Source organism: Leptosomus discolor, chromosome 10 (assembly GCF_034619465.1).
Source record: "Leptosomus discolor isolate bLepDis1 chromosome 10, bLepDis1.hap2, whole genome shotgun sequence".
NCBI lineage: Eukaryota > Metazoa > Chordata > Aves > Leptosomiformes > Leptosomidae > Leptosomus > Leptosomus discolor.
Genome location: NC_141400.1, coordinates 20,549,841 through 20,566,890, shown reverse-complemented (window position 1 = coordinate 20,566,890; position 17,050 = coordinate 20,549,841). Strand labels below are relative to the sequence as shown.

Below are 17,050 nucleotides of genomic sequence, written 5' to 3'. Positions count from 1 at the left end.
CCAGCAGCGCTGGTTACACAACCACGGCCCAACAGCCGTCAGTTTTGGAGCCTCTACGCCATAGCCCGAGCCATGTCCATCGCTGGGGTGAACGCCTGGGAGGTACCGGCTGCTGCCCTCCCCGGCACAACCCCACCGTCGGCAGCAAAGCTGCCTCTGCCAGTGCTGCTGGCCACGGGGAGCAAGGGGGACTGCAGCTTGTAAAAAGAGATAAATTCGTTTTCATCAATTAACTGCGCTGAAAGAAGCAAGGAAAAGCCATTACCTTCTCATGGTTTTCTATTAAAATTTCAATCACAATGTTCTGAAACTTGATGTCCATAATGGCAGCGACTGTTTCCTCTTGAGGTCGAAGCAGTGTTGGCCCAAATACCACACCCAGATTAGCAACAGTCATCAGGTTCTGCTTGTGATTATTTGCAACTCTGGAAAAAAAAAAAGAAGAAGAAAAAAAAAAAAAGTAGGTGATGGAACTACTCCGCACGGAAACCCCCTCCCTGCCTCACGGCTGGCACACAGCTTACAATGCTGTTTACTTTTTTACACCCCTGGTGAGCTCCTTGAAGGCTCAGCCATGTGGAAAAGTACAAATTTAACTATTGTGTTACTAGAGACCTTTCAGCCTCAGTGAACTGACTAATCCCATAAAACCCCGACGCTATGCTGGCCACCAAGTCTCATGTTGCAAACCACTCCCAGGAAAACATCTTGAATCACTAATGCTTAAAACCCTTCTAAAAACAAATAGTTGGACCTCTGACACACGCTGCTCTCCAACTGAATGAGTGACCTAATATGTTCCAAAATCCAATTCCTTCTCACCCATTTAAGCTTTTGCCTGCACCAGAGGTCAGCCCCATCCAGCTCAACCGAAACAGGCTGGAAGGCAAAGATCAGGCTTTACCCCCGGACCCACGGGCACACACATGCGCCCTTCTCCACCCTGCCGAGGAATCTGCCCCGACACAGACACCCAGGGACTCACTGACACTCCACCTTCCTCCCTGTCATCTCCATCTATTTTTACATTCACAAGTCTTGTGGCCCAGCGGGAGCAGATCAGTTCAGCAAAGCGCAACAGCCCGTGCTGAGGACCTGGCACCCCGGCTAATGTGCGTTTGGGGGGTTACTACAGAGTGACTCCAGTCTGGCCCCTGGTTTTAGGAGTGCAAAGCATCAGCAGCTCTAAAGGGACAGCTCTGCTGCTGCGGCTCAGCCCCGGAGAGCCCCACCACCCCGCACCGAGGGCACGCTGCGACGTGGGACGCAGCCCGGTGCGCCAGGGGACCCGGGTGCTCAGCTGCCCCGCGGCAAACGTTCGGCTGAGGCAGGGACCAACCCCACCGGGTACCGCGGGCTGCGGCTGAGTCACGTGCTGGAGTCAACCCACGGCACGTGACGCACCGAGGACCTGTGGTGGGAGCCCTACAGCCCCATCGCCGCCACTCTTTCTTGTGGTCTTCTCCTGACCTCTTCAACCAGGAAACTCGATGACTTCAGACAGGGCAATCACAATTTCAGCTTAAGGGGGTTTTTAAGTGTCTTTTCCCTTTACTCTTCCTCCACCGTTTCCCCTGGACAAATGCCCTAGGCTTGCCCAAAATGAGGCCGAGACTCGGATCTTGCTGGATTGTCCCCGTTACTGCCATGAGCTTTTATTATTGACCTCAGGGCCAAGACACCACAGTGCTCATTTGTGCACACACTTAGCTTATTTCAGCATAGTGTAAGCTAGGGCTGGCTTCAAAGAAAAGATGCTTTCCGTCCTTTTTCCTCCAAATCTCACTTGATCCAGCAAAGAACTCTTCAGTCCTCACCCCTACGTACGGCTCCTCAGGCAGCAGAGAAGGGTTTCATCACCGAGGGACGCTCAGGGGCTCAGGACTGCTGGGTTAGCTCCCCGCAACAGCAACTTCAGCCCTATTTACCACCCAAGCAAGAAGTCTCACTCCTGGTGCACGTTACATACCCGGAGAACATGCAGAGCTGTCACCTCCACTGAGTCTGGGCTTGGGTTACCACTTCAAAGGCATGGCAATCCTGGTGAAAGTCCCTTGGGAGCTTACGGGACCTCCCTTCTGCCCGTAACTTTCCTCACTGTCAGGAAGCTTTGAATATTTTATCATGATTGTCCGAGAAATCCCCCGTGTCAGTAAACCGCAGCGCTGTGGGAGGTGGGCTGCCCCAGAGCAAGGCTGCGGTTACGGAGACGATGCCAACCTGAGGAGGAAGGAGCCCCGCGCCGGCGGCGAGGCGATGAGCTGCCCAGCAGGGCTGCTGCCACCCCGCTCTCCCCATCGCCTCCACCCAGCCTGGCTGGTCATCCCTGTTCCTGTCCCTGGGCAGGCGCAGAGCCTCTGCCCGTCCTCCCCGACGGCAAGAGCAGGCCAAGCTCTGCACACAGCGACGCCAGCACCAGCCTGCCCCGACCGGGAGAACTGGCAGGGTACAAGCAAACTTCCTGCAGGGGGTCACAACCTCGCCGAGCCAAGAAAAAGGCAGAAGAAGTCCAATAGGAAACAAATTCTTACTTAGGAAAAAACTTGCTTGCTTACAGGAAAAAACCCTCCTATGACATAGGGATTTTCCCCCACTCCAGCCCAGCTCCTTATCAAGACCTTAACAAATGCCAGTGACATTTTTACACTGCAACAACATCTGTATTTCAGACACATGTGCACACGCTCCTATTTGGATTTTGAAAAACGCAGCTGTAATTTGAACAGTTTTGAAAAGTGCTAATAAAATAATAATTTTAACAACCTTCTGTGGTTAGTAAAACAATGTTCATTTATAAAAAAAACAACCGAATTGATCTAAGTCTTGCAAAATTAGGTCCCTCCATTTCTCATTACCGTTACCATGTCATACATCACCCTAATAAATTGCACTGTCATTGACTCATTACAGCGAGGCAGCTGTGCACGGTCCTGTTAATTATTTCAGCCTAAACTATTAATGGCTTCCCAACCAGGACACGGCCCTGCAGCACCAGCCGCAGCCCTGGCTCTGCCCTCTGCCCGAGGAATGCCCACGTGCCCAGACACGAGCGCTGGCCCTCGCCTCCGTCCCGTAGCCGGCACCACACTCCTCCTCACTGCGTTTGCTTTGAATTTGTAAAGCACAGAAGCCGTTTTGCAGCTGTGCAGGTCTGGCGGCACGTGAACTTCTGATCTGCACCACGGGTGCTTTTCCGGCAGCAGTCTTCACAACGCTCGGTTACCAAAGCTGTGCTACAAAACACGATTCACCTTTCACATCCTTCAAACTCCCCATCCACTATCTACATGATAATTTACAATAACTGACATCTCTTCATCATCCTTTGTACTAGAAAATAATGCCGCAGTTTCTAAAGACAGGGTGTTCTCATCCCAAAGCGTCCTTAATGTTGGTGCTCTTCAGCAGGCACCGTTAGTGCCGTGTCTGAGCTGCCCTTTAGAAGGTTTCCAAGTATTCGCTGCATTTTCCTTTTAACCTGCTGTTTCTTCCCGGCCCTTGGTGCACTCTGAAAGCAGCTGCACTAACATTAATTTAGATGGGTCCTTTTTCAGTTCTCTCTCCCTCCTCGCTTTGCAGAAGTCACTCCCAGCACAAGCAGGAGGTGGGAAGCAACAACTAACGGAGAAACGCGGAGAGCGACCTCTTAGCTCCTGCCTGGCGCGTGCCACGTGCCGGGCTGTCGCTGACTTTCGGACTCTGGGCTGTTCCTCCTCCTCGCAGCGCACGACGGTTCCCACGTGTCTCCAGGACCAGCGGGAGATCAGCCTGGTGGCGTGGGACGGGCTGCGGAGCCCCTCGGGCGGGGGGATATCGGCACTCCCCGCCAATGGGCAGCCCTGCAACGGGACTTCGTTCCATGAAGACCTGACCCGCTTGGTGCAAACCCACGAGGCATGCTGGCTCCCGCAAGCACCCAGCCCAAGGAGCTGGAGACCGAGCTCTGTCACCCCGAGGGGACACCCTGGGCTGGGAGCAGAGGGCTCCCAGTGGGAGTGCTGTCCCTGCCGCTGGACGGGCAGGTCGTGGTGGGTGGGTGGGTGTCTGTGGACACCCGTTCACTTTACATTCACTTGCAGAAAAACAACGGAGAATGGGAGCAGAGTAAATCCATGTTGTGTTTTAAATTAGATTACGCCTGGGTTGCTTGGATACTGTATAATCACCGGCATGACCAAACATAATTTAATACAGAGTAATTGGTAGTCAAGCTTCAGCACAGAGAAAGCATACAGGAACAGTAAATATTTCTTCCTTGCACTGGCTTGCAATCAGTATCGTGTAACGGAGGAGAAATGCAGCGGAGTCAGGGGTGCTGCAGGCGGGGGGAAGTGCTGCGCTGGCCCTCTTTGATTTTACAGACGTTAATGATTTAAGTTTCTTCACCCCGGTCGACAACTCATATTTATTTTCATAGAAATCCAATTAAAGAACTCATTTGCTTCTCCAGCGACCTACTGAGAAAGCCGTACTGCAGAAGCTGCAGAGAACGCTCGGGTGCAGCACACAGAAGCTGCCCAGTCCTCCCAGTAACACGGCCAAGACCCAGCACCAGCCCAGCGCTGGGGGCCGATAGCAGCTGCAGGCGCCGGAGCTCAACGCCACGCAGAGAGCCAAGGGCAACACAAAATGTACCACCTAGAGACTTCTGGGCTCTGAACTGGCATCAGCGGGATTGTTTCATACTAGGTGGACGGGGTCCTGCCGGTACGTGCCATTCCCTCAGCGAACACCCTGCCCTGAGCCGGCTGCCCAGCCGCGCCGGGCACCGGTGACCGCCTACTTCCACGGGCAGCAATGGTCTCTCCAGGGGATGCCACCTGGGGCGCCTGGCTCTGCCCCCACAGAACTGTTATTTCTGTGGCTGGAATCACTTGGTGTATGTATTTTATATATAAAATACATGTATATAAGCCGCAGCCACAGCATGCTGTTATTAGTTCGGATACCTTCCCTGATTCAGAGAAAAATCTCTGAGAAAACAAACATCTGACAGGGAACAAAGGCAAAGTCTGGAGTGTTTCTATTTCCATGCCTGGGACAAACCTTTGAAAACAAAGTGCTTGTTATGGCTGGCCTAGCAAGACCTTACAGGATGGAACATAACGCAGCTAATTCATATTGCTACAGGTAAAAATATATTTCATGTCTGCCGCCACTATTAGAGCTTCCATTTAACCTGAAAAGCCAATCATGCAGCGGGCTAGCAACCCCCAAAATTATTTAGGCTGCTCTGGGTAGTTTGTTACAAATTAACCACTTAACATTTGACTCTGAACGCGAATGAAAGACAAAAAGCACAGCGAATGCAGACAGCACGCCCGGCAGCGGAGGCATCTGTGGATTCACCCTCCAGGCAGAGGGAAGAGCTGTGCTGACCCACAAGAGCCGGCGAGACCCAACCGAGGCAGGAGCCGTGGTGCCACCACGTCCTCGCAAAGCAAATCATGTCTGGGGGAGTACAGCTCCCGGCTCGGGGGAGAAGCTCAGCAAGGCTGCTGGGCTGCAGGCAAGTGAGACCCTGCAGCGCCCCTGCCCCTCCTGCTCCCCGTTCCCCCCACTTCATTTGGACCATGCATGCTGCCGGACAGCGAGCAGCTAGCGCACATGCATGCTAGCCGGCTGCTAGCGCACACCATCGGTGGTATTTATCGGATAAAATCTAATGAGTTCTGGGAAATGTTCCGGGGTGCATTCAAGTCATCCCTGCACATTATTGAGTTTAATTGGGCTGCAGCTGGCGAGCGTGTAGGAGGGGAGCCGGGCTGGCCACTGCACCAGCGGCTTCACTGCTGGGCTTCTCCCCTCTCCGAGGGGCTGGAGGAGCTGCGCCCCGGGACAGAGTGGCCCTGCAGCTCCCTGCTCCACCCCACTGTGGGTTGCCCAGCCCCGGCAGCCCGCACGCCTCGGGAACGCCATCGGCCGGCACCGCGGCAGACGTTGGGTTCCAGCGCGTTGTAAAACGCCGTGCGGCAACGCAGAGCGTGTGAAACGCGTCTGTGTGGGGCTCGGAGGGCAGGCTGAACGGCACGAGCGCCCATGCTTGTCCTGGCACCCCACACCAGAGCAGCCCAACCCCGGGCTTTGTCCAAAGCAAACTTGGGTCAGGAAAGGAACAGCTCAAGTTTTAAAATAAGACCAATAACAACAATCATGAAAATATTCCAGGTTACTGAAAGGAGCTCCTTTTAACCAAAGCTCCTCTCCCGCGACATCAGAAACAGAGGAGGCGAAATAGAAACTCTTGTAAACACAAATGCTGCCCATCGCTCACAGCAAGAGAGCCACAAGGGCTGTGGCACTTGAAAAAGAAGCTACCCCTGCAGCGCTAACTGCTGGTGTCCCAGGTAGCTACATCAGTCAACCACGCATTTGGATAATCGTTCCTAAAAGGTGCACGTGCATGGGAGGAGGTGATGGGGAGACGGATTCGCAGTGGCCTCTGGCACACAGCCATGCTGCCGTGAACAGCAGCGGGGAGCACGACCAGCCCCACTTCACCTCCCGAGCCAGGGCACACGGGCCCAGGAGCCATACGCTTACAAACTGCACAACTGTAATTCCTCCTGTCGTGTTTACCAAGGCTCTGGACACGCCTGTGCTCTTCTGGGCTGCTCATGGATGAGGGGAGCTCCGCAAGGAAGGACCAGAGCAGGACGAGCTCGCTGGGCTGGCTCAGCCGCTGCGTGGTCACTGCATGTTCTCAGCAGGCAGGAACAGGGATGGGAGCATGGGTGAAACACCACCGTCCACAGCCCAAGCTTTTTGCAGGCTGCGGAGCCTCACAGCATCGCGACTTCTACAGCCCCGCCGCTCGAGCGAGGCGAGCCAAGTCCTGAGGAATGAAGATGGAGGCCAGCGGATCCAAAAGGAGGACAGATCACCAGGGAAATACAAAACCTCCCAGGGAAGACAAGGAGGAACTTTCTGAACGCAGTTGACCAAACCTTCAGATGCAATGTCGAGAATTAAAGAGGTTTTCAGCAAGCAGCCGTGTTGCTCTCGGGTTTCCCTGCTCAGCTGGGATGAAACATGTGCCTGCACTGTTTCTGGGCGGTTCGACTTGCTCCAACAAGACTCTTTTTTTCTCCTGGGTGAATCTGGCCACAGCTGGATGCTTGGGTTCACTCCCAGGGAAAAATAAAATAACCAAAAACGCGCTCCTATCGCCCTGAACAGACACAGAGGCCAAATGTGAAGTGTGGTATCGGTAAGCCTAATCAGCGTGAATACCGTGCATGCTGCGACTTGCCAAGAAAACACATACGGTGCTGCAACGCTCCTCTGATTCAGGCTCTCCAGACCAAGTCGCCTCCGTTTCCAAACCTCTCTGGCTTTGGGCAAGCTGAGCTTGACAGGAGATCTCAGGGGGATGCGCTGACAGGGCGATCCCAAACCTGCTCGCCAACCCTCAGCCCCAGGCTGCGGCTGGGGTGAGTGGCACAGGGCTCCCCATGCCCCGGCACGGCATCAGCAAGGCTGCGGGTTTCCACAGACGCCCCGGTGAAAGCCACGGCCACGAGCTGATGTTAAAATATCACCACGGTTTCCACCTGCAGAAATACAGCCAGCCAGAGGGGACTTCGCCCTCAAATGTCCCCCGGGGAGGGAGCTGGAACGGGGGCTGCCAAGGCAGCAAATGCTGTCCCCCTTGTGCCGCTGCCACCCCACAGTTTGAGACCTTCTCGCAGCCCACAGGACAGCACTGCCTCCCCTCCCTGCCCGGGCCAAACCCCAACGCCACGCCGGCGAACCTCATGCTCACAGCAATCAACCAAGAGGCAACGCCGGGTGAATGCCATTGCCGTACGCACACCCTGAACCCCCGTAATTCTGGCTGTGTGCGTGCAAGCAGAGCATTCGGTTACAGCTCCAGCCTGCTACACTCAGTTACATCTTTCCTCTTTACACTAATAATAGTTATTTCACCCATTAGCGACAGCGGCGGCTTGTGCTGCAGCAGGGCTTTGGCCAGCTCCGGGCTGCACTTGCAGCCCTGCATGAGCATTGCCGGCCCCGCTGCCCCCAGCACAGCCCCCGCTGCACAGGCAGGTTTTCCTCTGCAAACAGAAATCACTGATGCTTTCCCCCTGCCATAAGAAAACCTACATAGCCAGAGGGGCAATAAAAGCCTGGAAGAGCAAGTATACATTAACAAGAAACCCTTTGAAAGATCCGCCGCGATGGTAAGCAACATGCTGAAGCCTACCTGACAGATGGAAACCAGCCAAAGTAAACGGGCTTCCAGAAAGCCTCCCAGCAAGAACTGGCACTGGTTTTAGCAAGTGCAGCTCCCACTGCTCTCCAGGGAGGCATGGGAAGTAATTCACAGCCGAGAGCCAGGTTGCAGGGTAATGAGCAGAAGTTACCCTGGTGTACACCCATAGAGTCGTGTAAGCTCAGGTCTTCCGACCTTTTTTCTTCTATCTTAGAGATATTTTGGATCACATTTGCTTCACAAATGCAGGGTTAGTGCCCTTCCCTCCAAAACACTGAATTCCTAAAAAATTTGCTTAAATGGAAATAAAGGGAACACAGAAATAACCAGCTTTGTAGAATAAATTAAGGTTGCGGTTAACAACAGCAGGCAAAACGCTTGTCCCATCTTCAGTGGAACAATGTTTTGCCCAACAATTGGAAAAACAATCCCCCCCAGATTTTGTGCGCCCTGTCATACACACGCAGGCAAACCCGCTCACCCCCTGACACCCTTCCTATTTTTCACGGCAGCAGATAACTGTCACATCACCACAAACTCCTGTGGAATTGCAAGCAACCCTTGAATTGAATAAAATAACGGCCTGCTAATCCCCGACCTCACAGCAGGGCACCCGTGCAGCCGGCGGACAGACCCTCCTGCCACCTCCCTCCGCGGGGTGAGCTAGCTCAAGGGAGCAGGAGCCACAACATGCCCTTCCCGTGCCCCGTGCCCCACGCACATGCGTATGTAAAGCCCGTGGAACACAGGACCGGCTCCCTCAGCTCAGGCCTGGCCCACCCGGCATCACCCACCAAGCCAGAGATGGTCTGACACAAGCCGGCTCCTTTCCCCGTGGGGCTGCCAGCACCGCAGGGGTTCTGTCCACCCAAGCTGGGATTGCGTTCGGTTTTTCTCCGCCAGCGGCTCCCGGAGCCTCCCGTCCCCCAGTGGCAGGTTTCAGACCCTCTGCCCCACGCTCCTCCAGGTGCGCTTTTCACACGCCACAGCAGAAAAAGTGTTGGAAAACAGATGCTTCCGAGTTTGAACGCAGTTACACAGAGTCTAGACCTCGACTAGATGTGTAGGGTAGTCACTTGAGGGCGGACAGAGGAGACAGGTCCAGGTTGGGCTTGGCATCCCTCCCAGCATCCCAGGGAAAACGGCAGCTCAAAGACATCTCGGCGCTGGTGACTTTTACTGTCCTTTCTTCTGCTGAAAAAAGATTTGACTAAAATCTATACAATTGAATTTGGTTTGGTCCTGGGTCTGCTCAGCACAAACAGCAAGCTAGAGGAGCTCTTATTGAAATGGCCAAGTCCTGCTCTGTCTGCGGGGACGGAGGAGACACCACCAGGGAGAGACACCAGCTATTTATTGGAAATCTTTTGCCCACTCTAGATTCAATCTGCTTCAGTACATAGTTGCAGTTTCACTGTGATAAACAATTAAAAAGAATCCACCTAATTATGTGCTATCAACAACCTCCATCCAACAACAGAAAGTTCAAACACAAGCCCACAAGAATTCACGCTTGAGTAATGCCACAGGCCTGGTGCTTCTCTCAGAGATCCCGGCCGGCCGGCGGAAGCTCGGCAGAGATGTTCAACCACAGAACCTCCACGGCAAACCCAGCGCACGCTGCATTACATGCTACTGAACGATGGGTCTTGCCGGCGTTGGTGATGTAAGCTTTAGTCTAATTTAAGACACCCGTTATCGTATTGAGGGAGATGACTCTTAGGCGTGATGAAGATACAAGATAAGAAACTGATAAGAGAGATGGTACAGTCTCTGAAGTGCATTCCTCTCCAGCTAAAACTGGGGAGCCTTCAGAGAATAAAAGCACCTTTTGGAGAAGCGTGGAAGAAAAAGCTACCAGAAAATGCAAACAGCTCATCTATTGCCAGTCCAGGCCACGGAGGTTAAAAGTTCATTTGCAGAAGCAGGATAAAACCTTCTGCTAATTTACACATTACAGGAAGCCAAGCCCGAAAAACACAGCAAACACCTACAGGCTTTTCTGCAGGCTTTTATTTTTAATTCTGCAGAATCTCATATTAAAAACAAAACCAGAAGAGTAAGAGGGAGGCAGAGCTGGCGAGGGGGAGGGCATGCACCCAGCCTCGTGCTCTGCAGGGTGCGCCCAGTGTTCCCAGGGCCGCATCCCCAGGGAGCCGCACACCCACCCACACCAGGCCCGGAGCACCAGCAGCTCCTCGAACAAAGCACGTGAGGGAGAGACGAGGAAAGGGCAGGGGGCAACCGGAGAGGCGGCTGATGCCTCGCGAGGCTTTACCACCTCTGGCTCCAAAGTGCGAATGGTTTGTACGGACCCGCTGCACCACGCCGGAGCTGCTCCTCGGGCACGGGCTGCCTCCCGCCCGAGGGCCGCAGCGGTGGGAAAGGATCCCCCTGGCCGCAAGTCTCAAGCGGAGGAAATATCAGGAAAACACGGGAATGCTTTCCCAGCGCCATCGTTACCCTGGCTGCCAACGGCAAATGCAGCTCAGGGCCGCGCTCGCTGTGCTGCTGCTGTGTACCTGGTGCAACGTGCTCCCAACGCGAGTAGGAGGAAGGAGCCGATCTGCTGGCACATTATCAATAATCCAGCTGGCACATTATCAATAATCCAGTGGATTATTTTGTGGTAGCAGAAGAAAAATGGACACAGGCCATTTGCAAACAGAACAAGACCATCTAAGAGACCGCCGCGACAGCCGGGGAGGTTGGAGCATCCAATGACCATGTTCAGGTGCTGCCTCCGCCTTTGCGGGATCTGAACGTGCACAGATTTCTATGGGGAGGCAGGAGAAGGCACGGGGCAGGCTCCTTCCCCTCTGCAAAGCTCCCCGGTTAAAAAAAAAACAAACAACCCCCTAACAAACTATGTTAAAGGTAAAATTATCTTCAGGAGCCCAACGTGAACACATGCAGATTTCATCAGCGCTGGGAAGGCGGGGGAGCCCGAGAGGCAGCGCAGCCCCCGCTGGAGGCTCTGCCAGGGCCTGCGGCCCTCCACGGCCTTTGTCTTTCCGCAGAGCTACAGGTGGTTCCAGTTAAAGGCTGTAATTGAATTAGCCGGGCACGACGGGCGCGCTGAGATTGCTAACTCATCTGCAGAGCAATCTCTCATCCACCGCCCACCTCCAACGTTAAAAATACCCCAGCAGAGCCCGATCCGAGGGAGGAGGCAGCCTCGGAGGACGACACGCTGCCCTCCCAGAGCTGGGAGCGAGGCCGGGTGCCCAGCACGGCGTGCTGCCGAAGCCGCCACCTTCCCCTTCAGCTGCCCACCCTCCCAGGCAGCTCCCTCCAAACCCCCTTCTCCTGCAGGGAGCCCGCTGCGCTGCTGCATTGCTGTGGGCTCCAATGCCTTTTCCCACGCAGGAGCAGACAAATAAACAGGCAACTGGCTATACTGGCTAATCATGCCAAAGCATTACAACAAAAGGGATTTTTATTGATCTGAGCAGGCTCGGCTGCAATGGGGAAGAGGATGATTTAAAATAGTTGCTTAGAACTGTATTTTCAAACCAAGGATGTTCTTGTTTTGTTTTGTTCAGTTTTACCATGATCAGCCTAAACTTTCCTTCTTCCTTACTCTGATCAGCCTAAACTTTCCACTGACTTTGCTCTCCTTTAAACTTTCCTCTGACCAGCCTATCCTTTCCTCCCTTATTCTGACCAGCCTCAACTCTCCACAATCAGCCTAAACCTTCCTTCTTCCTTACTCTGCGTGCTGGCTCACACCCTTTGCCCTGACTGAGAGACCGACACAGACATATACCTCCATGAACACAGGCAGGAGATGGACCTGGAGGCACCGGTGCTCACTGGCTGCCGCGGTGGGATGAAGCTCCGGGGAGCTGCATCCAGGCCGGGCTCGCACCCCACAGCGTTCCCTCTGCTTCTCCCTTAAACCTCCCATGCTCGCCATGTGCAAGACAGCACACTGGGCTAGATGGGACTGAGGATGCCTCGGCACAGCAGATCTGGGGATTCCCAGCGGCACCGGCTCCAGCACGGGACTGGCTCCGGCATGGGACAGAGGCACGGTGCTCCCCAGGCTGCAGCCCCGCGGCAGCACCCGTCCCAGCTCCCCAGGTACCAGGATCCGATGCTCCAAACCAAGACACAAAGCAGAGAAACAAAACAGGAGGAGAAAAAGGGAAAAAAAAAAAAAAAAAAAGGAAAGAGGGGTGGGGGAAAGGATGGGAAGAGCCAGCCCTGGGACAGATGAGCCCCAGGCAGGATCCTCCCAGCTCCTGCAGGGCACAGCAAGCCTACGGGGAGTCACCACTCGTGGGACATGCCTTTTGCTACCCACAGGAGCACCCAGATCCTTTGGGTCACTCGAACTCCCGGGGCTCCACTCGGGACCCAGACGTGCCGCGATCCAAAGGGATCAGCAACAGGCACCGGGCAAAACCCACGGCATTGCCAAAGCACAGTGAGCGGGCGGGATGATCGCTGCCTGGCCGGGCCACGCAAGGTCAGAGAGCTCGCTCGCTATTTTCTTGCGGCAGCCAAATCAGGCGAGGAGCATGAGAGAAGTGCATCTCAGAGGCCTCAGCGGCTAGTGGAAATTTCCAGAACGTCCTGGACAAGAATGACTTACTGGAAGTAATACATAAATCAAGCAAATGAATAGTTACCAGACAGCAGCATAAACAGCTGCCATGGGGATGAAATCAGACCTGCCGTGCCAAGAGGCGTTAGCCTCCTCGCCGGCTGCACCTTCGGGGGAAAACGGGGAAAACAACCCAAGGAAAAGCTCATTTCTGGGGAAGTAGCCGTCCCCGGCCCCGCACAGGTGCCTCGGTGGGGTTCCCGAAGCCACCAGGCACAGAGCACGCCACGGCAAGTGCCACACCACCGCCGGGGACCCCGGCTCCCAGGGGACTCTGTGCGGGCAGCGCAGCCCGGGGAGCCCAGTGCAGGGCTGCCAAGGACGGGACTGCTCCACGCGAAGGAAAACAAGCGCCGGGTTGTATTTTTAGGCAGAAGACCCAGAGGATTTTTTTTTTTTTAATCTTCTCCTTCGCCAACAGTCCCTCGTTCAGCACAGCGCCCTCCGCTCCGTGTCCAGCCCCTGCCCCGTCCTGCCAGGGGGCCGTAACAGAGGGTGGGTGCTGCTGGATCTGTGGGGCTATGGCTGAGAGCAGCCGCCCTGCAGAGCCCATGGAAACCATCCGTGCTGATAAGTGGAAAACAATTTGTGCTAGAGATAGCAATCACCATCATCTTGGTTAAAACACGTAAACTAGAAAACACCACCACAGCAAAAACAAAGGGAACTAGTCACTGCTGGCCAGGCCGCAGCTGCGAATGATAAAAGATAATTAATTCTGCTAAACACACGTACACACACTCCGGCTGCAGCCTCCTGAATGGTTTTGACCTTTTGCCAGGAGAGGAGCGGACGCGCAGGCAGGGGCAGCCCTGCTCCTCGGGCCGGGGCGGCGCGCGGGGCAGCAGCAGGGGCGCAGGGAGGGACACGGAGCTGCAGGAGGGTCTGGGGAGCCCCGCTGAAGGTGCGCAGGCACGGCACCATCTGTATCGGAGAACCACTGCCACAAGAACAAAGTGAGGCTCAGGTGTCAAATTATGTCCGTGCAAAAAAAAAAAAAAAAAAAATTCCTAAATGCTTGAAACATAATCAGAGCGAAATCCTCCTGCTCTGCAGCTCCAGAGCATTTACTCCTTGGTGAGAAAGTATGTTAAAAAAGGAGAAAAAGACAGGGACATCATCGCAGCTCCACTAACAAAAATGGCAATTTTCTGTCACCAGCTCCACTCCCGGCAGCACCATCGGCGCAGCCACCCACAAGCCTGGCAGCACCACGCACCTTCCCTTTGCTCTGAGCTGCTTTAACTTATTTGGCAGAAAAAATAGGAAAACAATTGGTTTAATCAGAGCTGGCACGTTCTGTTGATAAAAGAGCATTTGAACCTACAGTGTAGCCACTCTTGGAGATAGGTGCTGGGCCAAGAGGAGGTATCTGCAGCAAAACATCTCAGAACCACGCGAGCAGGAGCACGTTGCTAGGTGACGTGCTGGGGGACAGCCTGCTGCACCTGAGGGGCTCTGCAGCACGGAGGAAGGGTTGTTTTCCTCCTTTCCCAGCTAGAAATAGTGGAGGAAAAACTCCCAGAACAAAGAGAGAGAAACCCCTGAAGATGGCACAAGGAGTCCCACTGCATGTGGAGCTCAAGCCTGGTGCCCTGCAGGGAAGGCAGGGTGCAACCTGCTCAAAACGATGCTGGAAAAGGCATCTGGGAGAGCGGGGAGCCCATGGCAGCGAGGGGCAGCGGCACTGCCACACGCTCGGGTACCTCGCACGCTCGCACAGCGAGCTCGCCACATCGCCTGGCACCAGTTCTTCATGTAGCTTCGTAAAAAGTGTATTTCTTATTTTGAAAACAAGGGATGAAGAGCTCTCTCACCAGCTATCCCCTGCAAACACCAGAAGCTCCAAGGATTAACAGGCTGACTAAGCCACAGTGACTCTGCTAACTACCCAGCTAAGAAACAGCAGAAGATACGTACTGGGTTTGCCTTTCAGTTCTTTGAAAGACATGGGCTATGCTGGCCTGAGGCAAGAGAAACCAGGCGATTTTTAAGATCATCCAGAGCCTCACTAACTCCAGGTGCTGCAGCCTCAGACATGCCTGCTGGCAGGGCCAGCAGATGCAGGCACGGGGCTTACTGGGACGGTCCGGGCTACAGGTGTTGAGGCTTTCCTGCAGAGATCCCCTTGCAAAAAGATCAGAACAGAGAGACCTCCTCTCTTTCAGGAACGGTAAATGGCAGCTGGGTTCGTCACAGGAATCCTGACAGCACGAGCATGTCCCAGGAAGGAAAAATAAACGTTTCACCTACTCATGGGTCAAAGAATAACACCGTAATAGCAGTAAGTTTCACTGGAACTGGGGTCTATAGAGCAGAGGAGGCAATTTGCAGCATTGGGCACTGCTCAGCCACCTCAGAGGCACGTATTCCGCGTGATATTTAACTTGTGTTAATAATTGCCATTTTTGAATGTATCAGCTGCGTTATCGCGGTTTTACAGCTGATATTAACTGCAGCCCCATGCCACACAAGAAGCCCCATGTCTCCTTTCAGTAAGCAACAGCGAATATACCAACCAAAAAACCAGGAGATATACAACAACATGGGGCAGACCCTCCATTTGGCCAATACAGATCGAGTTCTGCTCTTAGTGTAAGAGATTTCCGCACTAATACTGTGAGAAACATTTTTTTAGTTCATCTGATAAAAATGCAAATCTTGATTATTCATACATTACTTAAATTAAAAAAAAAAAAACAACCCAGAAACAGATGAGGCAATCCCCTCTGAGAAGTGCAGCCCAGCTTGACAGCGCCAGGCAGGGGCCCTTCGCTTTTGCCCCCGTCAGCTGTGGATGCCCCGGGCTCTCGGCTCCCCTCGCCAGGGACAGGGCAGCATTCAAATGCCAGTCAGTCCCCTCCCCACCCCGCAGCAGCCCCCTTCCCCGTGCAGGTCACCTGGGACAGCCAGGCCTTCATCCCTTCCACCACCACTCTCCCTCCCTCCCAACACCTTCTGCAGATGTTTTATCTCCACCACAACGTCTTTAATCCGGATTTACGGTACCGTGGCCTCAACCCCTTCATTCAGAAGGGTCACAGTGAGGAGTCCTGGACCAGGCTGCCCTCCCGGTGCTCCCGGAGCAAGGTGCTGCTCCCGGTGGGGCCGGGCAGCAGGAGAGCCGCCGTGCGGGGGCTGCAGGGCTGCCCCAGGAGGGAGGCTGGAGGGCCTGAGCCCGGGGCTGGCTGTTCCTCTGCCCCCACAGCTCAGGATCCCCCCAGGAGCAGCACCAGGGCCGGGAGAGCTGCTGCGGGGCAGCGAGCTCGGCAGAGCAGGCTCTCGCTCCTCAGCTTCCTGCCTTTCTCCACGATAATTTTTTTTCTCATTAAATAACCACTATGAGCTGTTTCTCTTCCTAATATAGCACGCACCACTACGCTCGTCGTTTGTCTGTGTTTTGTGTTAGCTCCTTCCCCACTAAAGCAGCACGAAACCCTTCGTATTACCTGCCTCCCCCCTCCACGCCTCTCCCTCAAACACCACCAGGTTTTCCTTCAAATGAAAAGCACTTCAGCAGTTATGAGATTCCTCACACATACTTGGCTGATGGGAGTACCTGGAACCGCCTGGCCCTTGGCTTCAGCCTGTAAACACAGAAGGTTTTGAAAGCGAGATCTAAACCAGTCTCTGGTTTTTAACAGCCTTGCTGGGGAGTCCATGGAACAGATACAAACCCATGTCACAAGAAAGCATCTGGAGTCGTTTTTAAGCCTATTTCAAGCATCATCTGTTATTTTTTCTCTTCAACAGACAACTTCAGACCTTCTAAATGGTTATGGCGATTAACCCGTTCCCCAGGTTTCCAAGTCCTGCCTAGTCCCTCCTGCTCACGCAGCACTGGTGCGAACAGCGAGGGCAGGGACGATCCCGCAGCCTTGAGGCTGGCACAAACACCTGATGATGCTTTCACTTTTTACACGCTAATCAAAGGTTTCCATGGTAACCAGCAGGAGCAGGAAGAAGATGGGAAATTACAGGTCAGCTCTATCACTGAAAGCAAAAAAATTACTCAATTCCTTCGCCCTCAAAGAGTTTCAAGGTGACCTAGGGGTACTGATGCATCAGGTTGCATAAAGGCAGAAAATATGCCCCAGAGCAGTCTTCTATTGTAGCAAAGAAATAGCTTTTAGTCCTTTAATACTGGGCTTGGTCTGAAACCCGGTGATTGCTTAACCTCCACTCCGCCTTCTGGATAGCCGAACCCCACCACCATGCCA

General features: G+C 54.0%; 1 protein-coding gene across 2 annotated transcripts in view; it reads right to left on the bottom strand.

The window, feature by feature from the left end:
* The window catches only part of ARHGAP26 (Rho GTPase activating protein 26), a 144,512-nt gene that overhangs the window by 45,062 nt on the left and 82,400 nt on the right, over positions 1–17,050 (bottom strand). For both annotated transcript variants that reach the window (XM_086471104.1, XM_086471105.1), the window contains exon 18: positions 266–425. In XM_086471104.1, the coding sequence (XP_086327230.1) occupies positions 266–425 (160 nt within the window). The remainder of the gene's footprint in view (positions 1–265; positions 426–17,050) is intronic.